The sequence below is a fragment of the Chlorocebus sabaeus genome, chromosome 9 (genome assembly GCF_047675955.1).
Source record: "Chlorocebus sabaeus isolate Y175 chromosome 9, mChlSab1.0.hap1, whole genome shotgun sequence".
Classification (NCBI taxonomy): Eukaryota; Metazoa; Chordata; class Mammalia; order Primates; family Cercopithecidae; genus Chlorocebus; species Chlorocebus sabaeus.
The window spans coordinates 5,813,897-5,841,760 of record NC_132912.1 but is presented as its reverse complement, the minus strand read 5'-3'; the positions used below and the strand labels follow the sequence as shown (position 1 = coordinate 5,841,760).

The 27,864-nt window shown below is 50.6% G+C and overlaps 1 protein-coding gene across 1 annotated transcript; it reads left to right on the top strand.

The window, feature by feature from the left end:
- The first annotated feature begins 343 nt into the window (after positions 1-343).
- Positions 344-27,770, top strand: ASB13 (ankyrin repeat and SOCS box containing 13). Its single transcript, XM_008002154.3, has 6 exons — positions 344-592; positions 14,622-14,809; positions 16,258-16,408; positions 18,511-18,645; positions 24,724-24,915; positions 25,831-27,770. The coding sequence occupies exons 1-6, from the start codon at positions 550-552 to the stop codon at positions 25,956-25,958; spliced, it is 837 nt and encodes a 278-aa protein (XP_008000345.3). The 5' UTR covers positions 344-549; the 3' UTR covers positions 25,959-27,770.
- Positions 27,771-27,864: the final 94 nt, after the last annotated feature.

The window sequence follows — 27,864 nt, the reverse complement described above, 5'->3', positions numbered from 1 at the left end:
GTTTGCAATACATACATGTTTACACATGGACACATGTTTTGCACACGCTTGCACAGGACACGCTTGCACAGGACACATGCACGGGATGCATGTTTTGTACAGAACACATGTTTTGCACATGGAAACACATATCCATGGTTTGCACAGGGACACAGGGACGCATGCTTGCAATGGATACATGTTTACACACGGACGCATGTTTTGCACAGGGAATATGCACAGGATGCGTGTTTTGCACATGGACACACACATGTTTGCACAGGACACGTTTTGCACCGGACGCATTCTTTGCACGGGACGCACGGTTTGCAGATGCAAGCACACACACTCCTCGGCGCGACGGGCAAAGCCCGGTGGCAGCGACAGCGGAGTCGGGAAGCGGGGACAGCGCCTACGGGAACCACGCCAAGGCGGCGGGAACTACAACTCCCGGCTCGGTCGCCTCGGGCCGACGCGCGTCCCAGCGAAGACTGGCCCCGCCCAGCGGCCCCGCGCAGCCTGGCCCAGGTCCCGGCGCCCAGAGTCGCCGCGCGGCCGCGGGTGAGCCACATGGAGCCCCGGGCGGCTGACGGCTGCTTCCTGGGCGACGTTGGTACGTGCGGGCGCCGCGGAAGGCAGGGCGAGGCCGCCGCGCCGGCTCCTGGGGCTGGCTGCGTATCTGATGGCCTGCGCCGGGGAGGTGGTGGCGCGCCCCACGCTGGCTCCGTGGGCGGGGGCGTTTGGCTGGGTGGGCTGCGGTGAGAGCAGGGTCGCAGTGGTGCCGCGCATCCCAGACGGGCTCTCATGTCTGGTGCCTTGTCCCAGGCCAGCGCACTGCGGGGCTGCAGTGCGGGGGGCTCGCCAGGTGTGGGGTTTCGCAACCGCAAACCCACCGAACGCCTCGCGACCTGGGGAAGGTGCGGGGCGCGTGCGGAACCGTTGCCCAGTGGCGGGGGAGAGCCTGGGAAACGCCCAAGGTGCTCCCTCTCGGGGCAACCGGTGAGAGCTGAACCCCCCTCCACTGGCGCGGGTGAGGCCCGTGGCGCAGTGTCCGAGCATCCTGCAGAGGCGTCCGCGTGACCCCGTGTCCGCTCCAGTGAAGGTGGCCTTGGGGCACCGCGGCACACTCCGAAAAGTGCGATCCCAGTTCTACACGCAGCCTTCTTTACCATCCGAGCAGCCCAAGAATGAAATGGATTTGAGGAAAGGACTCTCTTTGGGGAAGCAAATTTTTTTGCTGCCTATTAAGCAATAATGTGGTCACTGAAATGAACGACGGAAGCACTATGAAAGCCTAAAAAGAGAAAAAAAATCTAAGGTATATTCATCCTAGTGAAAACAGTAGTGCACGTAAGAGGGAAAAGTCTTAAGGGTAAATTTAGCTGAAGAGGAAGTTGCCGTCATAGCAAGGCAAAGATGTTTTAATTGACTTTGCAAAATAACCAGCTTTGACATGATCAAAGGTACCTAATAAGCATGTTTTTATTTGGCATTCCAGTCCAGGCAAACACAAGACTTTGACCCTGACACTGTGATCTGCATTTGATTAGCTTAAGTAAGCCGTGAATAGCTAAAGACGGAAGCTTATTTAAATACATATTTTAATATTTCTGTTCACGGCATCACTTCTGAGCATGTCTTCTGCATCGTTTGTTAAGGAATGCATCTGTAGAAGAAAGGCACATTTTAAATTAATAAATCCGCAACTTTTGAGGTTCACTGGTATTTTTGACATTGTCATTTTTTATTTAACATATTTCTCCCCAAATAAGTTCTGCTGATGTTTTTTATTCCCGATGTAATGAATAAGCTGAATGTGTTGGATTCAAAACAGTACTGCCATTCCAGCAGCACTAGAGGCGAACCGTAGGAGCGTTAGTCAATTTTAACATTCTGACCTCAAATTCTGGATGTGTGGTGTACCCCGACCAAAGCATTTAGGTTTTCGGCTGTTGCGCAGTCTCTCATGCCTGTAATCCCAGCACTTAGGGAGGCCGAGGCAGGTGGATGACTTGAGGTCAGGAGTTCGAGATCAGCCTGGCCAACATGGCGAAACCCCGTCTCCATTAAAAATACAAAAATTAGCCGAGCATGGTGGCAGGCGCCTGTAGTTCTAGCTATTCGGGAGACTGAGGCTGGAGAATCACTCGAACCTGGGAGGCAGAGGTTGCAGTGAGCCAGGATCGGGCCATTGCACTCCAGCCTGGACGACAAGAGTGAAACTCTGCCTCAAAATAAATAAATAAAAATACAAAAATTAGCCAGGCATAGTGGCGGGCGCCTGTAATCTCAGCTACTTGGGAGGCTGAGGCAGGAGAATCACTGGAACCTGGGAGAGAGAGGTTGTAGTGAGCCGAGATCACACCATTGCACTCCAGCCTGGGCGACAGAGTGAGAGTCCGGCTAAGAAAGAAAGAAAGAAAGAAAGAAAGAAAGAGAAAGAAAGAAAGAAAGAGAGAGAGAGAGAAAGAAAGAAAGGAAAGAGAGAGAGAGAGAGAGAAGAAAGAAAGAAAAGAGAGGGAGAAAGAAAGAAAAGAAAAGAAAGAAAGGGAAGGAAGGAAGGAAAAGAAAGAAAGAGAAAGAAAGAAAGAAAGAAAGAGAAAGAAAGAAAGAAAGAAAGAGAAAGAAAGAAAGAAAGAAAGAAAGAAAGAAAGAAAGAAAGAAAGAAAGAAAGAAATTCTGCGTTCCCTATGGACGTCCTTCTGTGGAAGATGAACCTCTGACCTACTGGCTGCTCCCCCACTCCCCTGTACGTTCCCCCCAGGGTCCTCCAGTAGAATTGTTTCTGTTTAAATCAGATTTCAGTGTTGACATTATTGTGGCTATGTGAATATTGCAGCTGGGCCACTTGCTATGTGGGGACTATGTTTCTCTCCTAGTGTAATGTCTTGCTTTTCTTGGACATGGCAGCTGTTGTTTTTGTTTACCTGTGGGTTTGGTGTTCTTTGCGCATAATCCCTAATTTATCCCCAGACAGTCTTCTTAGGCCCCTCAGATAAGTGACGGGTCCTGTGTTCTCTGTCTCCTGGTTCAGTGTTTGGAGACGTGTGTCCCCTGCAGCCTTGGGTCTTCCAACTCTGCTGCTGCTCTGGAAAACCGCGGTGGGGGTGGGGCAGGGGGTGTCTTCCTGTTGTTTATGGGGATTTGCGCATCCCTTTGCGTTCAGTGCCCTCCCAGGGGTAGTTCAGATTCCCTGCCCTTCGCTGGTCCCCACCCTGGCTGCCAAGCCCACCTTGTCTATCCTTGTTAGCCACTGCCCCAGCCTGCTCGCCAGCTCCCCGGATGGTTTGGAAATGCCTCCGCGGCCTGTTTGTTTTCTACTTGCTTATATGGATTTACGCCTCCCCACCGAGGTCCTCTCGGTTGAGTGAGATCTTTGCGGAGGGACAGAGAAGATCCTCCGTGTTCAATGAGAAACACAGCTCTCTCGTTCTTGCTATCAGTGTCAGGACGGGGAGAGGAAGAATCCACTAGGGTAGCAGTCCAGGGCATTTCTAAAGGGTAGAGAGTGACTTGGAGTGGGAGTCTATTTTATCCTAAAACAAGAATTCCAAGAGGGCAGGTTGACACACCGGAAAAGCCTATTTAGGGCCAACGAAAGTATCAGAGGAAATCATAGCAAGTAACAAAGGCTTAGGAAGCATGTTTATGGGCAAAACAGTACCTCTGTCGTCCTTCTCGACATGGCAGTCCTGGGAGACACTGCCTGCTATGCTAAGGAAACCGAGGCTTAGGTGATTTAGGATGAAAAGCGTCCCTCGGGTCCCTTAACTGAGACGGGGAAGATGCGGGATCAGAGCTCAGGGGTCCTGAGTCAGGGCCTGAGCTCCCATGGTGCCTTGAGGGTGGGATTGGGATTGGGGGACCCTCCCCATGCTCCCTGGGCCATAGCCTTTTGGGGTGGACCAGGGGCAAGGGAGGAGTCGGGGTAGCAGATAATTGGATGAGTGACGAGGGAGTCAGGGACGGAGATGTTGAAGGATAATGCAGCGAATCCAGTGTGGTTTTAGCGCCATGCCGTGGAAGGAAATGCCTGTTATTCACCAAGCTCTCCTGACACCTTTGGTCCTTTCTCCCGGTTCCTTTACTCCTTAGTCCACCTATTTTCACCTCTTTTCTCCTCGTCTTCTGCTTTCATTTATTCTTTCCCTTTCTTTTCTCCACTCTTACTGAGTTTTGACCATTTTGTCCCTCTAAGAAGGCAAATGGCAGTTTTGCTTCATTGAACACATCTTGAAATCAGTCTGCTGTTTGATCTCAAGTTTACCGACAAACTATATTTTGGGGATTCATAATGAAAACATTTAAAAAGACATGGTGGAAAAATAGCACCTTAGCAACAAAACACTGAGCCCAGACTTGTAAGTGGGAGTTGCTACATAGAAAAATAAAGATCAATATTTTTGTCCCTTGGGTTTCAAGGACACTAAAACTGAAATTTGGTGATAGTGTGCGATTAAAATTTGGTGATAGTGATAAGTGCCATGTGTTAGGCACCCTCTTTGTGCCGAGGTTGTCACATACACTGTCTTTAGTTGTTACCATGAGATGCTTCATTTCTCTTTTCCTCTGTGGTCTCTTTGTCTTTATGCATTTAGCCCCCACTTTTATTCCCTTACTATCACTTCCGTGTGGTTTGGACAGCAGGCAGAGATGAATGGATGCTACATTTGGCTTTTTCTGGGAGTGTTGATCCTCCAGGATCTCTCCTCTCCTCTCCTCTCCTCTCCTCTCCTCTCCTCTCCTCTCCTCTCCTCGACAGAGTCTCACTCTGTTGTCCAGGCTGGAGTGCAGTGGCACGATCTTGGCTCACTGCAGTCCCACTTCCCGGTTCAAGCGATTCTCCTGTCTCAGCCTCCTGAGTAGCTGGGATTATTACTGGGATTACAGGCGTGTGCCACCACACCTAGCTAATTTTTGTATTTTTGGTAGAGATGGGGTGTCACCATGTTGGCCAGGCTGATCTCAAACTCCTGACCTCAGGTGATCCATCTGCCTCGGCCTCCCAAAGTGCTGGGATTACAGGTTTGAGCCACTGCACCCGGCCCATCGTCCAGCGTTTCTAAGGCCTTTTCAGTTCTAACGGCCAGCACGTGTTCATGAATCCTCAGCTTTCTGGGATGCTGGGGGGCTATGTCACTCAGGACTCTTGTCTTTGCCCTGAGAGCTGAGGCTGAGCCCTTTGAGAGCAGCATCAGAAAACCCTCCCTGGGGGCTTCCGGTGCCTGCCAGGCTTCTCCCAGGTGGCCTCCCCAAGTGTGTGCTCGCCCACCCCAGCATGGCTTTATGGGTGGGTCAGGGTGGAGGGCCCGCCCTCACCATTTCAAGGATCCTTACTGGAGTTTTGCAGGGAGGGCTTCTTCCAGAGGCTGCAGGGTTTTTTTTTTTTTTTTTTTTTTTGATGCAGAAATGACATTTCTGCAGCCAGGACCCCAGACTCCCCTTGGTGATTTACTCTGAACCAAATTTCTGGCTCCAGCGACATTTAAGGGTACACTGTGGGCTGGGCACGGGGCTCACGCCTGTAACCTCAGCACTTAGGGAGGCCGAGGCGGGAGGATCCCTTGAACCCAGGAGTTTGAGACGACCAGCCTGGGCAACATGGTGAAACCCTGTCTCTACAGAAAATGCAAAAATTATCCAGTGTGATGGTGGGGCATGGGCCTGTAGTCCCAGCTACTTGGGAGGCTGAGGTGGGAGGATCGCTTGAACCTAGGTTGAGGCTGCAGTGAGCCCTGATCACACCGCTGCACTTCAGCCTGGGTGACAGAGTGAGACCCTGTGTCAAAAATAAATAAAGAAAGAAGAAGAAGAAAACAAAATAGGAAAAAAGGTGCATCTTGGTATTTGACCTGGATTCAAAGCCAGCATGCTACTGGTTCAGCTTTGTCTGGAAGGTGTCTCTGGTGGCATTTGAGAATTGCTCTTTGTTGGAGTGGGCCCTGACCCTGGAGAGGCCCCAGGCTCGGTGGGGTGGGGTGGGGGGCAAGTGGCTCTGCTGCATTTATAGTTGCAGTCCCTGTGAGGGTCAAGTGAGGCCCGCCAGTGTGGGTGCAGGCAGGGCAGTGTGGAGGATGGGCTCTAGAGGTGCCCAGCTCTGCAGTGCGCAGGGGCCAGCAGGCCAGCCGCCTCCTAGACACGGGCTCTCTAGGGGGTGGCTGGGCCTGGGCACAGAGCTGCCACTTGGGCTTAACGATCAGGGCTCTGGCTCTGGGGTGGCTGAGGGGGATACTGGCAAACCAGCTGCCTGGGGGAAAAAATAAAGAAAAAGAAACAAAAATAAAAGTCTGCTTTGCTGCTTTCCCTGGTCTAAATGCTCATACCCCGGCTGGTTTCAAGCTGCTGGTGGTCTCCGGCCAGCAGAACCTGGCTGTGCAGCAGCCAGCGGTGGCGAGATGGCCCGGGACACTGCTGGGTGGCTTACAAGGCAGGGAGGGATGGAGGGGCTCTGGTGTCAGAGGGCCCAGGAACTGAGCAGAAAAACTGGGCAGAGGCTCAGTCACCCGACTTAGATAAGCATCGAGTTACTGGAGCTGGAATGCAAGCTGGTGGGGGCTTGCTACGGAACAAAGATGAGATGGAAGAACCCGAACCTGCCCTCCCCACAGGACTGGTAGGGTCATAATGACAGCAGTGATCCCAGAGCCATTACAGTGCCTGTTACTCAGAGCCTTTACAGGTGGCCAGGCACAGTTTCCTTCAGTCTTCACAGCACCCATTTGAGGAGAGAGGAGGCCGAGGCTTGGAGAGGGTAAGCTGTGAGACACACTTTGAACTCACGAGCCAGGCGGTTCCCGCAGCTTGCCCCTGTAGAGTCCGCTCCCTGAGGGTAGGCTGACCCTGAGCCACTTGGCCTGTTCAGCCAGGGCTTCCTAATCTCAAAGGACAGGTCAGTCCTGGGGCAGGGCGCCAGCCTCAGATGTGAGGGTGTCGGGACCCCAGCAAAGGGGCAAGAGAGGGGAGGAGGAGCTGCGGTCCGGAAAGGTCCACATCTGGCACACCGGCCTAGTCAGTCAGTTCGTATCGTGGGTGGAAAAGTGGAGAGAATGTTCTGAAGCATGTATCGTTCCTTCTCAAGGTGACGTCTGCTGTAGTCTGCAGTAGATACACAGATGACGTCTGTGAAATTCTAGTTTTCAGGGCAAAGGCTTTTGCTTGGCTATTCATGAGCTCAGGCCTGCAAGTGGCAAGTAAACAGGAGGGGCCATGTATGTATCACTGTGACCCTGACCTGAAGCAGAGGAGGAGGTGGGTAGAATCCAGCCATCAGGACTGGATCACGAGTCACCAGGGCTGCAGCCTTGGCTCTTGTTTTAACACAAGTTCTTCATTTAACGGATGCGTGAGCCCCCGCCTGGCCAGAGTGTAGGAGTGTCTTGTTAGGTCTCAGGCCACTGTCCTAGGCTGGAAAGTGGAGCAGCGGTCCGAGTTCAGTCTGGCAGGGGAAGATGTGTGGGGAGTGCTTATTCATTCAGATACCTGCACATGCAGCCGGGGCCGGGAGACCGGCCAGCTGTGGTACTGTCCCCAAGGTGCTGGGGGCGACCTTAGGGAAGGGCCAGGGAAGGAAGGATGCTGGTCAGCTGGTGGCGCGGCGACAGTGTGGAGATGGCGTGGGTGGGTGGGCTGCATGCTCGGGAGGCTTCCTAAGGAGCAGGGGTTCCCTCAGTCGAGGAATTTCAGCCGGAAGCAAGGTGGTGAATGGGGCTGAGAAGGGCTTTCCAGGCAGGGGAAGGAACAGCATACACAAAGCATGAGGCTTGCAGCCACTGGATACTGTTGAGTCGGTAGAGTTTGGTGTCACTGGACACGGCTGTGTGCGTGGCAGGGAGCCTGGGGACAGGGCCTGTGACTGCATGGTGTGGGCCTTATACCTTGCTTGGATTCTACCCTTGTGAACAGGCCCTGTCAGACTGGTTTGTCATTCATCTGCGTTAGGGAGGGGGCAACGGGAGACCTATTACGTGACAGCAGTGGGTGAGGTTTAGGGGCAGAACGTGAGTCCGGAGGGAACTTGCCAGCACAGCATGGAGTCTCAGGTTTCCAAGGCGGTGCTCTGCCAAGGGAGACGGTGCAGGGATTGGGGAGGGGGGCGTTTTGCCACCACAGGGAGCCTGGCACAGGGGCTGGAAGCAGCCTGGCCAGTCTGTTCACTAACAGACAGCATTTCCTGGGCTCACTCCTCATCCATTTAAGGTCTGTGACCACACGCTGTCCTTCCTGATTCTTCTCACCTGGGACGTTGGCCCCGCCAGTGCAGGGCTGAGCCATTGCTCTGTGGTGGTGGGGGCTGGGGCTCCGCCAGTGCAGGGCTGAGCCATTGCTCTGTGGTGGTGGGGGCTGGGGCTCCGCCAGTGCAGGGCTGAGCCATTGCTCTGTGGTGGTGGGGGCTGGGGGCTGACCTTTATGCAGAGTGTGGGTCTCTTCGCCCCCTGGAAGGGCCATTGGTGGTTTGGGGGTGTCAGGAAAGGTGACGAGGTGCAGCCCAGGCACCTGCTGTCCTCTGGCCTTCTATCCCTCCCTTCCCCACTGTAAATCTCCTGTGAGGACAGCCTGTGGGTGACAGTCCCCCCATGCTCTAGGTCCTCCAGCTTCTGATTACTTTAAAAATATATTTTTTTTCTATTTTTAATTGTAATAAAGAGCACATAACACAGAAGTTACCACCTTAGCCATTTTCAAGTGTCCATTTCAGTAGGGTTAAGTACATTTACATTTTTGTATAACAGATCTCTAGAACTTTTTCATCCTGTGAAACTGAAATTCTGTCCCCATGAAATACTAACTCCCCGTTTCCCCTCCCGCCAGCCCCTGGCAACTACTTTTCTATTCTTCGTCTCCATGAACTTGACTACTCAAGGGACCTCACATAAGTGGAATCGTGCAGTATTTGACTTTTCAGAAATGGATTATTTGGCTTTTTTTTTTTTTTTTTGAGACAGAGTCACCCAGGCCATAGTGCAATGTCATGATTTCGGCTCACTGCAACCTCCACCTCCCTGGTTCAAGTGATTCTCCTGCCTCAGCCTCACGAGTAGCTGGGATTATCGGCATGGGCCACCATGCCCAGCTAATTTTTGTAATTTTATTAGAGGTGGGGTTTGACCATATTGCCCATCTCGGCCTCCCAAAGTGCTGGGATTACAGGTGAGAGCCACTGCGCCTGGCCAGAAATGGCGTATTTATTTATTTATTTATTTATTTATTTTTGAGACAGTCTCACTCTGTCACCCAGGCCAGAGTGCAGTGGTGCGATCTCAGCTCACTGTAACCTCCTGTCTCCTGGGTTCAAGCGATTCTCGTGTCTCAGCCTCTGAATAGCTGGGACTACTGACACACCATGGATTACAGCCACCACGCCTGGCTAATTTTTGTATTCTTAGGAGAGATGGGGTTTCACTATGTTGGCTGTGCTGGTCTTGAACTCCTAACCTCAAGTGATCTGCCCACCTCAGCCTCCCAAAGTGCTGGGATTACAGGCGTGAGCCACCGTGCCCGGCCTAGAAATGGCTGGTTTGACTCAGGATAATGTCCTTAAGGTTCATCCATGTTGTAGCATGGGACAGGATTTCCTTCGTTCCCAACGCTGAATAATAGTCCACTGGACACTTGGATTGTTGACGATAATGCTGCTATGATTGTGGGTGTACAAATGAATCTCTCTTCAAGACCCTGCTTTCAATTCTTCTGGAGATATGCCCAGCAGTGGAGTTGCTGGATCATATGATATCCTATGTTTCATTTTTTAGGAACTGCCATATAGTCTTCCACAATGTCTGGACCATTTCACATTCCCATCATCAGTGCACAAGGCCACCACCTTCCTCCACATTCTCGCCAACACGTTATTTGGTTTTTTTTGATAATCCTAACAGGTGTGAGGTAGTATCTCATTGTGGTTTTGATTTGCATTTCTTTAATGATTAGTGATGTTGAATACCTTTTTTTATGTTCGTGGCCATGTGTATCCTCTTTAGAGAAATGTCTGTTCAACTCGTTTGCCTATTTTTAAACCTGGTTATTTGTGTGTTTTGTTTTTTGTTTTTTTTTTTTGAGTTGCAGGAGTTCTTTATATATCCTGGACTAATCCCTCATCAGGTATATGACTTGCAAATATTTTCTCCCATTTTGTGGGTTGCCATTTCACTCTGATTGTGCCCTTAGATGCACGGAAGTTTCTTTTTTCTTTTTTTCTTATCATGTCTGCTGCTAATTTTTGCCCTTAATTGCTGCTGGTAAGACCATAGCAGCTGATGTAATTAAGTTGCATTTCCTTTATAGACTAGTGATACAGAGAAATAAAATTAGATTTTCTTTTAAAAATTTTATGTCTAGTTGTAACTGAACCCAGGCTGCTTACTGTTCAAAAGCCAAACACGAGAGACAAGAGTTGGTGGCAGGTTTATTTAGAGAGCCTGCAAACCAGGAAGATGGTAGACAAGTGTCTAAAGTGCCATCTAAGTCAGTACAGGCTTCGGGTTCTTAATTACGTTGAGAGCAGTGGGAAGAGGAGGCTGTTGGGATGAAGAGGTAACCGAGGACCGCTGACACCTGGGCACCAGCGAGGGTCCGAGGTTGGGAACGTCTTTGTCCTCGATCACGTCACAGTGTTGCTATAAATCTTTAACAAAACATAGCTAGTTGTTTACATGCTTTCCTTTTAATCCCAGAGTTAATTTCAAAACTACACAATTGCTCTTTTTGCATATTATCTCAGTGCTCTAAAATTATCCTAGCCTCTGTGTAAGAATGGATAAAGGCCCCTTAAACAAAAATGTTAGTTCTTTTGCTGTTTCACTGCTATGGACTTTATTTTTTATTTTTTATTATTTTTATTTTTTTTTCTCGACACAAGGTCTTGCTCTGTCACCCAGGCTGGAGTGCAATGGCGTGATCTCGGCTCACTGCAACCTCCACCTCCTGGGTTCAAGCAATTCTGCTGCCTTAGCCTCCCGAGTAGTTGGGATTACAGGAGCGTGCCACCACACCCGGCTAATTTTTTGTATTTTTAGTAGAGACGGAATTTCACCACGTTGGCCAGGCTGGTCTTGAACTCCTGACCTCGTGATCCACCCACCTCGGCCTCCCAAAGTGCTGGGATTACAGGGGTGAACCACCTTGCCCGGCCAGACTTTATAATTGGTTTTAGTAACTCCTTTCATTCATTTACTCATCCACTCACCCACTGAGCAACCACGTAGATACCAGCATCTTCGTGGACAGTGCCAGGTTCTAGGGTACAGAGGTGAATAAGCGGTGCCCAAGATAGACCCAGCTGCAGCTCTGTGGCCTCTGTGACCTTCCCTGGCCATCCCTGGGCACCGGGGCTCTTGCTTCTGATCCGTCGCCAGACATGATCGCAGTTGTCATGTTGTGAATTGTCTGCACAAGTGTTCCCTGGTCCCTGACTGTGAGCTGTCTGTTGCTGCATCTTAGTCATCTTTGTGTGTGGCAGCGGAAGACGCTAAATCCACCTGGACATCTTGTGAATGGAGGCACGATGGGAACGTGCCTTCCCTGCTCAGGTGGCCTCCTGAGATGCATTTTCCTTTTTTGCTGTAAGGCCTAGGTCTCTCCCTGCCTTCCTCTTCTTTTTCAAGTGGCGGCCTATCCTTCTACCCTTGGGATTTTGCCCCCCGCGGATTGATTTTAAAGTGACACGAAACCACTTCTCACTAACCCCAGGAGGTCAGTGGGTTACTGTTCATTACAACTGGTGGGGCCGAGGGCCACCTGGAGACGGTTAGTCAAATGGAAGCCTGACTTTTACATTTTGTGGGGATTGAATCTTCCTTTGTGGTTCAAGTTCTCTCTAGTCCCCACGTCCTCTGACATAGGGTCACCCGGGCTCTTTGGCTGTGGACAAGACAGATAGGTACGATTGGAGGCGAAAATACTATAAACAGCTGGGCGCGGTGGCTCACGCCTGTAATCTCAGCACTTTGGGAGGCCGAGGTGGGTGAATCATGAAGTCAGGAGTTCGAGACCAGCCTGGCCAACATGGTGAAACCTCATCTCTACTAAAAATACAAAAAATTACCTGGGCATGGTGGCATGTGCCTGTAATCTCAGCTACTCGGTAGGCTGAGGCAGGAGAATCGCTTGAACCCGGGAGGCAGAGGTTGCAGTGAGCTGAGATTGCGCCACTGCACTCCAGCCCAGGTGACATTGCGAGACTCTGTCTCAAAAAAAAAAAACCCAAAAAAACCCCACAAAAATACTACAAACAGACAACGTTTATTGAGCACTGATTCGGTGCCAGGCCCCACCCTTTAAGTGCATCTACCTATTTCAATTCATTGAATGTTCATAGACCACCTATGAAGAAAAAATAATTGTTATAGCAACTTACAGGTAAAGAAGCTGACACTCGGGTAAGTTGTGTTTTGGGTAAGCTGATAAAAGACTGAGCTGAGTTTCCACCAAGCAGTTCTGTGCAGTTGTGGCTCCAGGGAACTCTTAACCCTGGTCTCAGTGCCAAAGGCAGAGGTGGGTGAGGGGGGCAATGTGGGGATCTCTAAGAGCAGGCAGAGTCATCAGCACTAACTGATGAGGCTGCCCACCTGCAGAGGAAATTCGATGCAGATACCTTCTTTTTTTTTTTTTTTAGACAGAGTTTTGCTCTTGTTCTCCAGGCTATAGTGCAGTGGCGTGATCTGGGCTCACTGTAACCTCCACCTCCTGGGTTCAAGCGATTCTCCTGCTTCAGCCTCCCAAGTAGCTGGGATTACAGGCATGCAACACCATGCCTGGCTAATTTTTAAAAATATTTTTAGTAGAGATGGGATTTCACCCTGTTGGCCAGGCCGGTTTCGAACTTCTGACCTCAAGTGATCCGCCCGCCTTAGCCTCCCAAAGTGGTGAGATTACAAGCATGAGACACAGCACCCTGCCCAGATACGCTTTGTAAAAGTAAGATCTGGGGAAGATCCAGGTGATAGGAAGGTTTTCCAGGAACATATCGGAATAGTAAGAGGAAACTGTTGATTGAGAAGAGGTGTGTGGTGTGATCTTGTCCACTCGAAGCTGGGGAGTTGACGGTAAGGATATGTCAGCTTTCATCCAGCGTTGTTGTCATTTATGACATTTTAAAGTGTCTAGAAGACTTCTCTGTGTCTGAGATGGGTACTGAGAAAACATAGGCATGTGTGGTTTCTGCATCTGGGGAGTTTACGGTGTATACTAGTTAGCGAGCTTTTGTCCGCACTTGGTTTAGACAATAAAGAAATGTGACAAAGCCCACCCATTGGCTTGGCTCCAGGCACTTGATGGTCCTTGACTCGTCCTCCAGGTTCCAGTCCTTTCCCGGCTTTGCCATTCCTGTAGGTCCTGTCTTCAGGCAGGTAGCCAGATGGCTTAGCAGGTTCAAGTTCACATCCGGGCAGTATCCAGAGAAGGAAGGGAGACAGCCATCCCCTCGAGCTCCTTCTTGGGAGTGAACAGAATATGGAAGCTTGGAGACCTCTTCACAGACTCTCCCTCACCTCTCCTTAGCTAGAGTTGGGTTGGATGCTATATGGGAAATAGGATCACTATGGTTGACTGAGACTAAAAAAAAAAAAAAAAAGAAAACCCAGTTAACATCATCCTTAAAGGTGAACGACTAAATGCTCTCCCCTGAGACTAGAAACAAGACAAGGATGTTGGCTCTCACCCCTTCTGTTCCACATTGCACTGCAAGTCCTAGCCAGAGCAATTCAACAAGAAAAAGAAATAAAAGGGCTGGGCGTGATGGCTCACGCCTGTAATCCCAACACTTTGGGAGGCTGAGGCGGGTGGATCACCTGAGGTCAGGCGTTTGAGACCATCCTGGCCAACATGGTGAAACCCCATCTTTACTAAAAATACAGAAATTAGCTGGGTGTGATGGTGTGTGCCTGTAATCCCAGCTACTTGGGAGACTGAGGCAGGAGAATCACTTGAACCCGGGAGGCGGAGGTTTCAGTGAGCCGAGATCACACCATTGCACTCCAGCCTGGGTGACGCAGTGAGACTCCATCTCATAAATAAATAAATAAATAAATAAATGGCATCCACATTAGAAAGGAAGAAGTTAAACGATCTTTGTTTGCAGATGACATGACCTTGTATATAGACAAGCCTGAGGACACCACTAAAGTGGAGTAATTAAAATATGGATTCTGAAGGCAGTCGAGTGCAGGAGACACTGTAAATGCAGTGGTCTGAGTGTGTGTGTGAGCTTTGTGGGAAGTGTTTCCCAGAGAAGTTGTTTTACCTGGGCCCACCTGGAGGATGTAAACGTTTCACCAGGAAATTGCTGAGTGGACAATTGGCAGAGGGCAAAGGTGGGCGTGTTAGCAGAGAAGGATGTGGAACTGCAGGGGAGTGGTGAGCACCTGTGCCTGCAGAGCGGGTTTATGCAGGGGCAGTGGTGGAAGGTGGACCGTGGAGGTGAGCGGGGTCCACAGGATGGAGCCCCTTGTAGGCCTTGCCCAGGAGCTTGGACTCCAGCCTTCAGGCGGGGGAGGGAGGGTGCCTCAGGGATCTTTATAGAAGTGCTGGGACAATTGCATGATCACGGATGGTGCCTTGGTGGCGTCAGGGGCCCTGGAGTCTTACGTGTGCTCATTTGTCCTGGATGAAGTGGCAGGGTCTTAGCATGAGGTCCCCTTCCTTTCCAGGTTTCTGGGTGGAACGGACCCCTGTGCACGAGGCAGCCCAGCGGGGTGAGAGCCTGCAGCTGCAACAGCTGATCGAGAGTGGCGCCTGTGTGAACCAGGTCACTGTGGACTCCATCACGCCCCTGCACGCGGCCAGTCTGCAGGGCCAGGCGCGGTGCGTGCAGCTGCTGCTGGCGGCTGGGGCCCAGGTGAGTGGCCCATCAGGGCAGACCCCCAGATTGGCTGCAGCTGCCAGAATGGAGAAGGTTGACTCAGGAGAACTTGGGAAAGAGGGGAGGGTGGGGGCTGCACTGTGTCCACTGCACACAGGTACCAGGAAGCCTATGGCTGAGAAGTGCTTGTGGACCTGGCTGTTAGGAGGTCACGGTGGTGGAAGAAAGGGCGACCTGAACAAATTGATGGTGGGAGTGCCAGCCCTGTGGTGGGCAGGAGCCAGCAGGCTGGCCACAGTCTAGATACAGGCTCTCTCAGGGGTAGCCAGGCCTGGGCTCAGAGCTGCTGCTTGGGCCCAAAGAGCAGGGTTCCAGCTTTAGGATGACTCCGTGGGATGCTGGCCCGCCAGCTCTCCGAAAAAAGGAACAAAAACAAAACTCTGTATTGCTGCTTTCCCTGGTGTAAATGTTCCCACCCTGGCTAGTGTTAAGACACCGGGGGTTTCTGGTCAGCAGAATTCCTGGCACATTGGCAGGCAGCTCTCCCGAGCTGGCAAACACTGGCCGGGCACACCCCTGGCCAATGTACTAGGGACACAAGGAACTGGTCTCAGAGTTCAAGGGGTGGGGAAAAAGGGAAGACGGTGTACTGTTTATTCTTCCCAAAAGCTTGGAATGGAACCCGTGTCAGTGTGTACCCAAACAGAATTTGAATTTGGACAAATGCTGAATAAAATTTGCCAGTTTGGGGAGTTGCCTTTTTCCCGGCCTCTGACTTTCTCACTAGGGGAGGGATGGTAGGCTGTCTCAGGCATTCCTTCCATTGAGGTAGAGGTTTTTGTTGTTTTCTGAGACAAGGTCTTACTCTGTCGCCTAGGCCGGAATGCAGTGATGTGATCATAGCTCACTGCAGCCTCGTCCTCCTCGACTCAAGTGATCCTTCCACCTCAGCCTCCTGGGTAGCTGGGACTATAGGTGCACGCCACCACACCCAGCTAATTTTTGTATTTTTTGTAGAGACAGGGTTTCGCCATGTTGCCCAGGCTGGTCTCGAACTCCTGAGCTCAAGTGACCCTCCTCGCCTTCCAAAGTGCCGGGGTTACAGGTGTGAGCCACTGTGCCAAGCTGAAGTTAGAGTTTTTAAAACTCATGTTTAAAGCCTGCCTCTCCCAGCTTGCAGCCTAGGGTTCCCCTGTCCTGCTCTGTGCTTAGTAGGTGTTTGGGGTAGGGGTGGTGAGGGGGCGGCTGAGCTTATCCTGCCCCGAGAGAAAAGAATCCTGAATGAGATGACCTTTGTACTCAAGAGGCTGTGGGTGCTCCCCAGCCACGTGCTGTCTCTTTCGGTGTTCTCGCCTAGCACATAATACCAAAGCAAACTGGTGCTTCTAAGAAGCATCTTAGCAAAGATGAACCTACAGCAGGATGGGAAAGCGGGTTGCGTGGCGTTTCTCTGCCCTTTGATACTTGTTTCTTCCTTCCATGAGGTGGATGCTCGCAACATCGACGGCAGCACCCCGCTCTGCGATGCCTGCGCCTCGGGCAGCATCGAGTGTGTGAAGCTCTTGCTGTCCTATGGGGCCAAGGTCAACCCTCCTTTGTACACAGCATCCCCCCTGCACGAGGCCTGCATGAGTGGTGAGTTGGCAGACAACTGGGCTGGCCCAGCTGGGCCCTGGAAGTTTCCTCCTTTCTGGGATTAAAGGACTTTGGGAAGGAAGCAGAGTAGATGAACTGGGAGCCCTTGGCTGGTGAAGGAGAGTTCTGAGTCTGTTTCTGGCTCTTGGTGGCTCAGCTGCCGAGATTCTAAGCTTTCCCTCCTTGAGGTCTTCCTCCAGGGCTGGGGCAGGTGACTCTATGGTAGGATTCTGTGTCCAAGCCAGGGCTCCTCAGGCCCCTCCACATTAGCACCAGGGCCTGGGGCACTCTGCAGAGGCTCACTTGGGCTTTGCTCTAGTGTGCTCTGCAGGTCCCTGATTGAGATGGGAGAGGACAGAGAAACGTGTCCCAAGAGCCTGGGCCAGGAGGCTGTGTGCAGTGCTCTCAAAACACAGTGCTGGTCCTGCAGGCTCAGTGAGCAGGTGGGACTTCAGCTGCCCTCTGAGAACAGGTGGATTGCAGATGCTGGGAAGATAAAAGGGTACCCCGAGCATGGGGGACACTCCTTGTCCTATCTTACTGCATTAGAAGCTCCCAGTGGAGCAGAGAGGACTGGAATTTAGGGTGAGACCAGCTGGTGGGAAGATGTTTAAATGACAGAGGAGTTTGGATTCTACTCTTTTGAGCAGAGGCTGCAAACCGTGGCTTAGATCTTGACCAGCCAGCATGGCCTTTGTCTTTGGATGCACGTCTGGGGTGCAGGGTATGGGGTATGTGCCCTTCCACGGTGCTGGCAGAGCCATGGCTGCCTGTGGCTCACCCCTGATTCCTGGTCTCAGGTCTTTCCATGTCTACAGGCCATGGGGACAGCTCCAGGGAGCTCTTGAAGGTTTCTGAGCAGATGTTGAGAGCCAGGAAAACAGAAGTTGGGGAAGGTTCATTTAGTGGCCCTCCATGTGCAGACAGACGGAGGTGGCAGTGGTGGTCGGGGTCTCCTGGAAGCAGAGGAATGAGTTGGGGACCATCGATGGATCAAGGTGGCCAGTGCCCAGAGTAGGTTGGTGGAGTGGGATGGGTTCATTTAGAAAGTTTGGGGAGGAATCTGTAGCATTTGGTATGAAGGGGAGGCTCAAGAGGTCAGAAATGGGTCAGGTTTGAGTAAGGAGCAGGGACCCCAGGAAAGGGAGGGGGCTCTGGAGTGGGAGACACCAGCTAGTGGCCAGCACATGGCTCTGGGGCTGGGTGTGAGGCTGGTGGGGAAAATCAGGGAGCTGCCAACAGTGAAGAGGTAATTGAGTGACAGGAAAGGATGGAGCCTAGACGGAATGTGCAGGGGTGGGAGGGTGGGGGGCCTGGAACCGTGATCCAAATCCACATTACAGACCCAGGAAGAGGAGCTGCTTAAGAGGCAGGAGAGGCCAGGTGCTGTGGCTCATGCCCTTGGTAATCCCAGCACTTTGGGAGGCTGAGGTGGGCGGATCACCTGAGGTCAGGAGTTTAGGATCAGCCTGGCCAACATGGTGAAACCCCGTCTCTACTAAAAATACAAAAAAATTAGCCAGGCGTGGTGGTGCACGCCTGTAATTCCAGCTATCTGGGAGGCTGAGGTGGGAGAATTGCTTGAATCCGGGAGGTGGAGGTTGTAGTGAGCTGAGATTGAACCACTGTATTCCATCCTGGGCAACAGAATGAGACTGTCTAAAAAAAAAAAAAAAAAACCGGCAGGAGAGGCAGCCACCGTGGGCACAGGAGGATGACCTGCCTAACAAAGTCTGGGGGGTTTCCTGGGAGACTGGGCTCAGTGCCGACAGCTGCAGGTAGACACAGGACAGGAGGGCAGCGGGAGAGTTTTCCCTGGTCCATTCTAGGTGGTGCCCTATGTCTCCTGTTCTCACAGCAGGAGGCCGGCCAGGCCCGTTTCTCCCACTGCTGTGAGCCCTCCCCTCCTCAGGGGGACGCAGAGCCGTGTCCTGGCTTCCTGAGGGCCATGCGGGGCATGAACTCCCTAGGTTGGGATGCAGGCCTGCCTGGCTTCCCTGCCCTGCACCAGGGATGGAGGCTGCTGCAGCTGCCGCGTCTGCGTGCTTATCTCCAGTGTCCGTATTCAAGGACATTGTCCCCCCTTTTCCATTTATCTTAAGGGAGTTCCGAATGTGTGAGGCTTCTTATTGATGTCGGGGCCAATCTGGAAGCGCACGATTGCCATTTTGGGACCCCTCTGCACGTTGCCTGTGCCCGGGAGCATCTGGACTGTGTCAAAGTGCTGCTCAATGCAGGTGAGTGGGTTTTTACCTGTGCGGGTGTTTACCCGTGCGGGTGTTTACCTGCGTGGGTGTTTACCTGTGTGGGTGTTACCTGCAGAGTGAGTATTTACAGATTTATATGAGAAGGTTGCCTGGATGGGTATATACTTGCAAGGCTGTTCACCTAAGCAGGTGTTTACTTGCAAGGATATTTACCTGAACAGGTATTTACTGTGCCTAGCAGAGAGCTGGGTAGAGGAGTCAGAGGGACCAGGGTTGGAGGCTGGCTCTCCTACTTGCCAGCTGAGACCTTGGCCTCAGTTTATGTATCTGTAACACTGGAAGAATCTATGCTGCAGGTTGCTGGGAGAACTGGGCATATTTCCCCGGTGCCTGGTGTGTCCTAGTAGGTACTCAACAAATGCCAATGATTATTTCTAGAGATCACAGGCCACTGTCCCCACAGCTGCCTGGTGAGGTTGCTGCCTGAATCCAAGAGAGAACGGGATGTAATGGGAAGTGGAGTCGGCAACGTTTAGGAGAATATGGAGCATTTGGAATCCAGGCTGTTGTCAGGTGTTCGAAAAGACTCAGGATCAAGATTCCCAAGGGGGGGAAAAATCAAAACCAAAAAGACCCAACCAATTGAGGATTAGGCTCAGGGCCTGTCTATACCAAAAGTTTTAGCCAAAGTGACTGTTGGCACAGGGTTTTTATCATTAACCCAACTTAATGTTGTTGAGGGAAAATTTTAGTTTCATCATCTGATCCAAATTCTGGCTGTGGTGTAGGATAAAAACAAAACTCTTCAGGATGGCTGGGCACTGTGGCTCATAGCTGTAGTCTCAGCACTTTGGGAGGCTGAGGCGGGAGGATTGCTTGAGCCCAGGAGTTTGAGCCAGCCTGGGAGACATAGCAAGACCCCATCTCTTAACAACAAGAACAAACCTGTTCAGGAGCAGGAAGATCATGAATCCCCCCCAATGACAGTCATTTGAGCTTCGTTATGTGTAGTTTTCTGTTGGAGAATCTTATTCACTTTCATGTGCCACTTTTAAGTCTTCTTAGTGGAAAAGATTCATTTTGTATAGGAACAGTTGTTGGGGTACTTTTAATTTTTTGTACACTGTCTTAAAAATATCTCCATTGGAAGCAGGCGAAAGTGTTTCCAGCCGAGCTGTCGTCTGGCAGCTGGATCCATTTCTATGAACACAGGGCAGTGCATTTGTATCAAGCCGTTGTGAGCTCAGTACACATGAGTTCCATTTTTACTTTAGTTCCGTTTGGTGTGGTTGTAGGGAAAGGGATCAACTTAGTGTTTAAAGCAAACATCCTTTCTGTATCAGTTAGGACTTCATGTCACTTGGATGCCTTTCCGAGTAACAGGAAGCCACTTCTACCTGGTAAACAATGGCGGGCATTTCTAGTTCAGGTGACTTCAGGGCTGAGACGCAGAGCAGGTTTAGGGGTGGCTGGACTGGAGGTTCTGTGGTGTCACCCAGTTTCTTTGAATGTTGCGATTCTGCTTTCCTCAGTGTTGACTTTATCCTAAGCCTCCGGCTTCCCTGAGCAAGATCACGGGGCTGCAGTGGCTTCAGGCCTACACGCCAGATGTTTCCCATTTTAAGCCTTCTGGAGACTCTTTCAGAGGAGTGGAAAATCCCTTTTCACACACCCCTCCCCAGTCCCTTTGCCCAAACTTTGCCAAATTCTGACGGGCTGAAGCCTGGGTCATTAGAACCAATTACTGTGGCCAGGGGAGAGGGATTGGACCAGGCGGGGCCCACGCTGGAGCTGAAGTCAGGTCTGCTCCCACCTCCACCACATTACCAGGTGGCAGCACAGTCGGGGGTGGGGGCTGGAAAGGAAGGGGCAGCTGTGATGCCCACTATTGCCCTAAAGCGGGGTTCCCACAGCTCTCCTCGGGAGTTTGCATGCCCCCTGGGGAGTGGGGAAGCCTCCCTGCTGTGACTGTCGGTGTTGGCTCGATGCTGTGGGTGGTGTCCAGCCATCCGCTCCATGTGGGATTCCTGATTCACATCCTACTCTCTGGTGGTCTCCTCTAGTACCCCTAGTGAGAGCAGATGGATCATCATCTTCTTAGAAACCATTTTGTCATTGTGGAAATTTTCAAACATACAGAGAAGAGAGAAACAACAGAAACAACAGCACCCCCTACGTCCTCACAAACGGATTTTTTAAAAGTAATGATTCTGAACTTTTGGGGTCGGGTCACAGATCCTTTGGGAAACCGAAGGAAAGCCAGGGACTGTGTCTCCAGAAAAACAGAGGAGTGGAAAGTCCCTTTTCCCACACCCCTCCCCAGTCCCTTTGCCCAAACTTTGCCAAATTCTGATTGGCTCAAACCTGGGTCATTTGAACCAGTTACTGTGGAGAGGGGAGAGGGATTGAACCAGTCCGGGCCCACATGATTGCAGGTGCTTTCGTGTGCGGTTTGAGAGCTGAACTGTGAGGCAGCCACGTTGCACCCCAGGGGGGACGTAGAGACCGTTGTTCTTGTTCTTTGTAGGCGGTGAGGTGAGTCCAGGAACCAGATTGTATTTGCAAAGGAGGAGGGCCGGGGAGGGTGAAAGTCCGGTTATGATGGTGAAGTAATTTTTAATCTGATGGCTGGCAGTGAATAGTGAACTCTGCCAGGAGTGTTCAGAAGCCGCTCCCTGAGGACGGTCCTGCCTCCACCTTTGTTCTTAGCACTGGTCCTGGCACAATTAAAAAATTTTTAAAAAATTGTTGTTTAATTTTTTTAAAAAATTTTCAATTATAAATTTTTTAAATTTAATTGCCATTATTATTTCTTTTTATTTCTCTTGTTGCAGCAAGCACCTGTTGAGCTATTTGTGTTTATGTTCCAGGATTGTGCCAGTCCCGGTGTGCTAAGGTCTTAGAAGGTCCCTTCACATCGCTGGCCATGGGTTCTCTGAATCCACTTTAATCCTATTTGGCGTTGAAAGCAGGATTTTGGTAATGAGCCTGTGCTGACCCCTTTTCTCTGAAGCATGAAGTTCAGAGCTTTTAGTTCCCTGGTTGTTTCCTGGCTCCCTGTTTTTGTCTTTGTCTCTCTCTGTCTCTGTCTCTGCCTCTGTCTCAGTCTTTCTCTTGTCTCTCAGTTCAAAGAATGTTACCATCCTTGCTTCACACAGTTACTTCTTTCCCTTTCCCACCCTCTCTCTTCCTTCTTTCCTCTGTATCTGTTCCCTTCTTTCTTTTTTTTTTTTTTTTTTGAGACGGAGTCTCGTTCTGTCACCCAGGCCGGAGTGCAGTGGTGTGATCTCCGCTCACTGCAGCCTCCGACTGCCGGGTTCAAGTGATTCTCATGCCTCAGCCTCCTGAGTAGCTGGGATTATAGATGTGCACCACCATGCCCAGCTAATTTTTGGATTTTTAGTAGAGATGAGGTTTCACCATATTGGCTGGGCTGGTCTTGAACTCCTGACCTCAGGTGATCTGCCCACCTCAGGCTCCCAAAGTGCAGGGATTACAGGCATGAGCCACCGTGCCTGGTCCTGTTTTCTTCTTTCTAACAAGTACCTGTATGTGTTCTCTCTCTCACTATGGGCCTCACTCTGTCATCCAGGCTGGAGTGCAGTGGTACAATCACAGCTTGCTGCAGCCTCAACCTCCTGGGCTCCAGTGATCCTCCTACCTCAGCCTCCAGAGTAGGTGGGACTACAGGTGTGTGCCATCACGCCCGGATAATTTTTTAATTTTTTTGTAGAACTAGGGTCTCACTATGTTGCCCAGGCTGGTCTCAATTTCCTGGGCCCAAGAGATCCGCCCGCCTCAGCTTCCCAAAGTGCTAAGATTACAGGCGTGAGCCCTGCGCCTGGCCGAGGCACATATTTTTAATGGACATAGTTGTTCGGGTTTCATCTCTCACTCTCTTCTTTGCTCACTCAGTGCTATACTTTCAGGATCCACCCAAGTTGCCGCCTGCACCCCTGGCCTGGTGTTTCCTTTCAATCCCTTATTCACAATTTCATTTCCTTCCTTATTCACCTTCCTTCCCTTCCACCCAATCAAATGATGCCAAACACGCATTTTGAAAAGATGTACGTTGGGAAGGCCGCCTCTCTGCAAGAGCCCCTGGCCAAGGCCTCATGTGTGGAGCACAGCAGGAAGCATGATTTTTAGAGCTCTTTCCAGCCATGGTTTTCTCCCTGATCATGCGAGAGTAGCTGTGCCTCCCTTGGGCCTCTTTCTCTGTTTTTTTTTTTTTCTTTTGTTAAAATAGAGACCGTCTCTTTCTCTCCCAATTGGCAGGAATATTGCCAGAATTAATGACATGAGAGAAAGCTACTTGAACTGTAGATTCTGTGGATGGTACAATTTGTTTTTCATTATAAGTGTACATTTAGTGTTAAAATGTACTTTGTATTATGATTGCAACATTATATGGGAGGAAAACCCCTTGTGTGAAAGACAGGTTGAATTGTGGAGAAAATATTTCTTTAATCTATTGCTTTTAAATATTATTATTTTTTTTTTTGGCAGTGCATTTCTGCCAAATTCAGGACCTAGGTAATTTAGCATTTTTCCTGGTTGAGAGATCCTTTTCCTGTCCTAACTTCTGAGTTTTGGCTGCGGGAAGCAGAAAGAACTTTCTTTACTTATGTCATCACTTTGGAGGGCTGGATCACTCCACCAATGCTGTTATGAGCATGGTTCTTATGTGCTTTTAGGGGATTCAAATATTTTAAAGCAGAAAGCAGGATTTTTCAGATAGTTTTTGAGCAGAGGAACTAGAAAATGGAATAGCATTCCACCTCTCAACTCCTCTTTTGACCCTCTGAAATTGTCAGTAAGTGATGGCGTGCTAGTGGTCTGATTGTTTTAAAATCCCACTTTTGATAGTATTTTACAGTTGTGGTTTGAATCTGTCATTTGGCGCATTATTTTACTGATGCTGGGCGATTTGCTTGACTTCTTTAAAATACTTCTCTTTCATTCATTTTCTCTTATAACCTCCTTTGTTACTTGAGGAACAGACTTCGAAGAAAATGGCAATTTCTTTCAAAAGAATTCTGAAACCCTGGGGGATTCCATCGTGTCGGATTAGTGATGGCTGTGCCCTAAGAATGATGTGTTACAAAAATCAGATTTTTATCAAAATCTTTTTTTAATGCATTGAAAAATGCCATATTTGACCAGGTGTGGTGGCTCATGCCTGTAGCCAGGAGTTCCAGAGCAACCTGGCCAACAGGGTGAAACCCTGTCTCTACAAAAAATAGAAAAATTAGCTGGGCATAGTGGTGTACCTGTAATCCCAGCAACTCGGGAGGTTGAGGCAGGAGAATCGCTTGAACCCTGAAGGTTGCAGTGAACCAAGATTGTGTCACTGCACTCCAGCCTGAGTGACAGAGTGAGACTCTGTCTCAAAAAAACAAAAAACAAAAAACAAAACCAGCCATATTTAGCTACTAATTCTTTGCATATTTCTGAATGTCTACTCTTTAAAAAATTTGTTTTTTTTTTTTTTTTTTTTTACTTTTAATCAGCTTGATGAATGTCTGCTCTTATCATGAGAAAGTTGAGGAGTGCAGAGCTAAATCTCTTCTCTGAATTGCCTACTGTTTTGGGTACATTATCTGTTTTCCTTTTGTAAAAGAATATGCATTGTTAAGGAACATTCATTCTTTCATTCAACCAGTATTTCTGGAGCCTCCTCCTGCGCCCACAAGAGGAAGAAGTAGTGTGTGTCTGTGCTCGAGGCCAGGTGGGAGTGCTTGAGTAGCTCTGGTTTGAGCTTCCAGAAATCTCAGGACCCCTGAAGGCAGATTGACAGGGCATTAGAACGCTTGTTTAACTCAGGACATTTTTCGTTTTGTTTTTCTTCTTTTCAGTTCTATTTCCAGTTATTTCTTTATGATTGCTGCCTACCTTTATCTCTCTTGTCATGAGGGGGGACAAGGAGTAATTCCTGCTTTTGGATGTGAAAAACAGTTTTGAAAGCTACGGTAGCGTCTGTCCTGATTTTGTCTTCTGGGTGGGGATTGCTTCTGCCACCATGCTGTGTGAAGAAACGGATGTGATTGTCCCCCTGACTTCAACTTCTCTTCTTGGTGAAATCTCTTCTGCACTCTTGACCTCCAGGGGCCAACGTGAATGCGGCAAAGCTTCATGAGACGGCCCTTCACCACGCGGCCAAGGTCAAGAATGTTGACCTCATCGAGATGCTTATCGAGTTTGGTGGCAACATCTATGCCCGGGATAACCGTGGGAAGAAGCCGTCTGACTACACGTGGAGCAGCAGCGCTCCCGCCAAGTGCCTCGAGTACTACGAAAGTGAGGCGCCCCACAGAGCCCGCCCTATCCCCTCCAGCCTTCAGCCTGGACCCCTGATATGCCGGCTCCCTGCAGGCTTCCATTGAGAGCGAGGCTGTTAGTCCTGGCTCCTGTCCTCTGCACTAGGACAGACCCTTAGGCACTTTGCGGGGGCTGTTTGTGCTGCTGCCCCAGCTCTCCCTGGGTTCCCTGTGGCCTGTGGTCTGGAGCAGCAGAAACTGTGGCTGACACCTGCTCAGGCACCAGACCTGTGCCTCCTGTGCCGGACATTTGACAGATGAGCCTCCTAGCTGCAGATATAGTTGTTTGATGACAAATTTGGGTGCTGAAATATAATGCCGTGGCTCAAAAAACCAAAACCATGGTTTTGAAAAGGTGCGGTGGCTCACACCTGTAATCCCAGCACTTTGGGAGGCTGAGGCGGGCAGATCACCTGAGTTCAGCAGTTTCAGACCAGCCTGGCCAACTTGGTGAAACCTTGTCTCTACTAAAAATATAAAAATTAGGCGGGCATGGTGGTGGGTGCCTGTAATCCCAGCTACTTGGGAGGTTGAGGCAGGTGAATTGCTTGAACGCAGGAGGTGGAGGTTGCAGTGAGCCGAGATTGTGCCACTGTACTCCAGCCTGGGTGACAGAGCAAGACTCTGTCTCAGAACAAAAAACAAAAAACCTTAAAACCAAACAAACCCCCAAACTCCACAAAAGGCAATCCCAGTGGACATCATGCCCCGAATTTCATTTCCTGGGCTCCGTTCCTCAGGTTCCTGGCTGTCCTTCCAGAGAAGGCCTGCAGTACACATCCCGGTTCCAGGGGAAAGGGAGGCGTTTTCGATTCTGTCTGAGTTTGTATTTGGTTGCAGGTGTTGTGCTCCTTCCTGAAATTAACCTCATGTCCTTCCTTGTTCCCTTTTTCAGAGACACCTCTGACTCTGTCGCAACTCTGCAGGGTGAGCTTGAGGAAGGCCACTGGTGTCCGAGGGCTGGAGAAGATCGCCAAGTTAAACATCCCACCCCGGCTCATTGATTACCTCTCCTACCACTGAGTTGCACGCGGGGTCTGGGCCGTGACTGCCCCCGTTGTGCCCAGCATTGCCCGGGTGAGGGCTCTGCCTGTTCCTCTGAAGCAGCGTGATTGCTGTAGATAGAGCAACGCCCCTTCGAGTCCCTTCCTGCAATGCTGTGTAGGCTTCTTTTCTGCATCCTGGATAATGTTTCCAAGGTGTTGGGAAGGCCTGCGTCTCAGGTCACAATTGTGGGTGTGACCCTGCGCTGTTCTACGGAACCTACCTCCTCACTGGGCGTGGGCCAGTTTTCCTCTTTTATGGGTCGTCCTCAAAGGCACTCTCAGGACAGATGGTGTGGGGAGCACAGAGGAGGCTGGCAGAGCTGGGGACTCAGGGCATTGTTGCTAGTTCCCACTCGCCTGGGCAGCCGGCCACAGATGCACAGGTCCCAGGTGCAGGGCGCCACCTCCGGGTCGGCACCAGGACTGCCCTCGGTGCTCATAGGGAATGGCTGGGCCCACGGAAGGTCGGCCTCGGATGTGGCCTGGGACCGCTGCTCTGCTGGCTGCTGTGTGGATGCTCTTCCTGGAGCACTTTCCAAAGCATCCCCCAGCCCCGCGCCTGGGCGCATCCGTCACTCAGGGGCTTTCTATGGGTGTTTGTAGGGGAAGGCCCTGGCTTTGTATACCCCACAAGGAGCACTGAGTTTCTTAGGAAATTCGTCTTCAGTATTAGGTCTTGAACTCTTGTAAAAAGTTTATATGTAGGATAAAAACCTTTTAGAGGACACGTAGGCGATACCCCTAAGGTTTTGCTAATGAGCCATTCAGACCGACAGCAGTGTGAAGGTGCGTCAAGGTGTATATTCTCGTGGCTTGGCATTCTCAGTGCACAGGGCTGTTTGGAGACTCGGTGGGAATTGTTTTGCATCTGTTTCTATGGTTGTCAAACGAATTCTTCACCCACCCTGCAGTTTGTGAACTCCTTGAAGCTATCAAATTAGTAAGAGAGGCTGCCCACACCTAGGAGGCACCATCACCCACTTATTATTTGGTTCTGCGGATACTCATGGAACGTCGATCACATCCGGCATTGTCCCAGTGCTTTGAGTTGGATGGGAATGGGACTCTGCAGCCAAGGCGGGATAAGAAAATCTTACAGTCCCGTCCTGCAGTGATAGAAACAGGTCGTTCTGCGTTATAAGCCATTGGTGGAGCATTTGGTAGCCTATTCAGACTGCGTGGGCCGGCCTAGGAGTCTTTGTCTTCATACATTTTAAGAACCCCTTTGCATGATTAGTTCAGGGATGTGTGGGTTTCTGGGGCAATGGAGAACGGGTCAGGTCTGTCCTGGAGACAGTGTGCCCAGAAAAGGGAACGTGGTACTCACTGGATGCACCCAGGCCGGCCCGAACCTCCCACCACAAACAGTGCGGGACAGAGTAAGCCTGAGCTGCTCAAGGCGATGCCCTTTGTGCTGTATGTCTAGAGGCCTCTCCACGTGGGTACTTGGGGGTGGAGCCACAAATCTGGCGAAAAACTTCACACTGGCCGCCATGGGGTTTCTCTTCTCCAGCGTTCCAGCCATTGTCATGGCGGGTCTTCGTCTTAAACTGAGAAGAAGAGCATTCCTGTTTGATCACCGCCTTAGCTACCAGTTCTGGATCAGTCAGTGTTTCTGCATGGAATAACAACCATTAAAAAACAAGTATTAGGCTCTGCCCTTTCATCTTTGTAAGCGATTCTTGCCTCTAGCAATGACGTCTGGTGATGTCTCACAGTAGAGCACTTAGCGCAGCATCAGGTCCCCACGGCCGGCCGTTGCTCAATAAAAGTGGTGGAATAAAGTGCATCCCTGTCTTCACACGACCCTTTTCTTATGGGGCGGAAACACCAAGATGGGCGCATCCCGTGTGGATGGAGAGGAGTGGCTCTTGTCTTGCCAT

What these genes read in the sequence shown, in the direction of transcription:
- ASB13 (XM_008002154.3), top strand. Translation starts at nt 550, where the DNA reads ATGGAGCCCCGGGCGGCTGACGGCTGCTTCCTGGGCGACGTTG. An exon ending in GCACGAGGCCTGCATGAGTG is followed by an intron (nt 16,409 to 18,510) that starts GTGAGTTGGCAG and finishes ATTTATCTTAAG; the next exon opens with GGAGTTCCGAATGTGTGAGG. An exon ending in CAAAGTGCTGCTCAATGCAG is followed by an intron (nt 18,646 to 24,723) that starts GTGAGTGGGTTT and finishes CTTGACCTCCAG; the next exon opens with GGGCCAACGTGAATGCGGCA.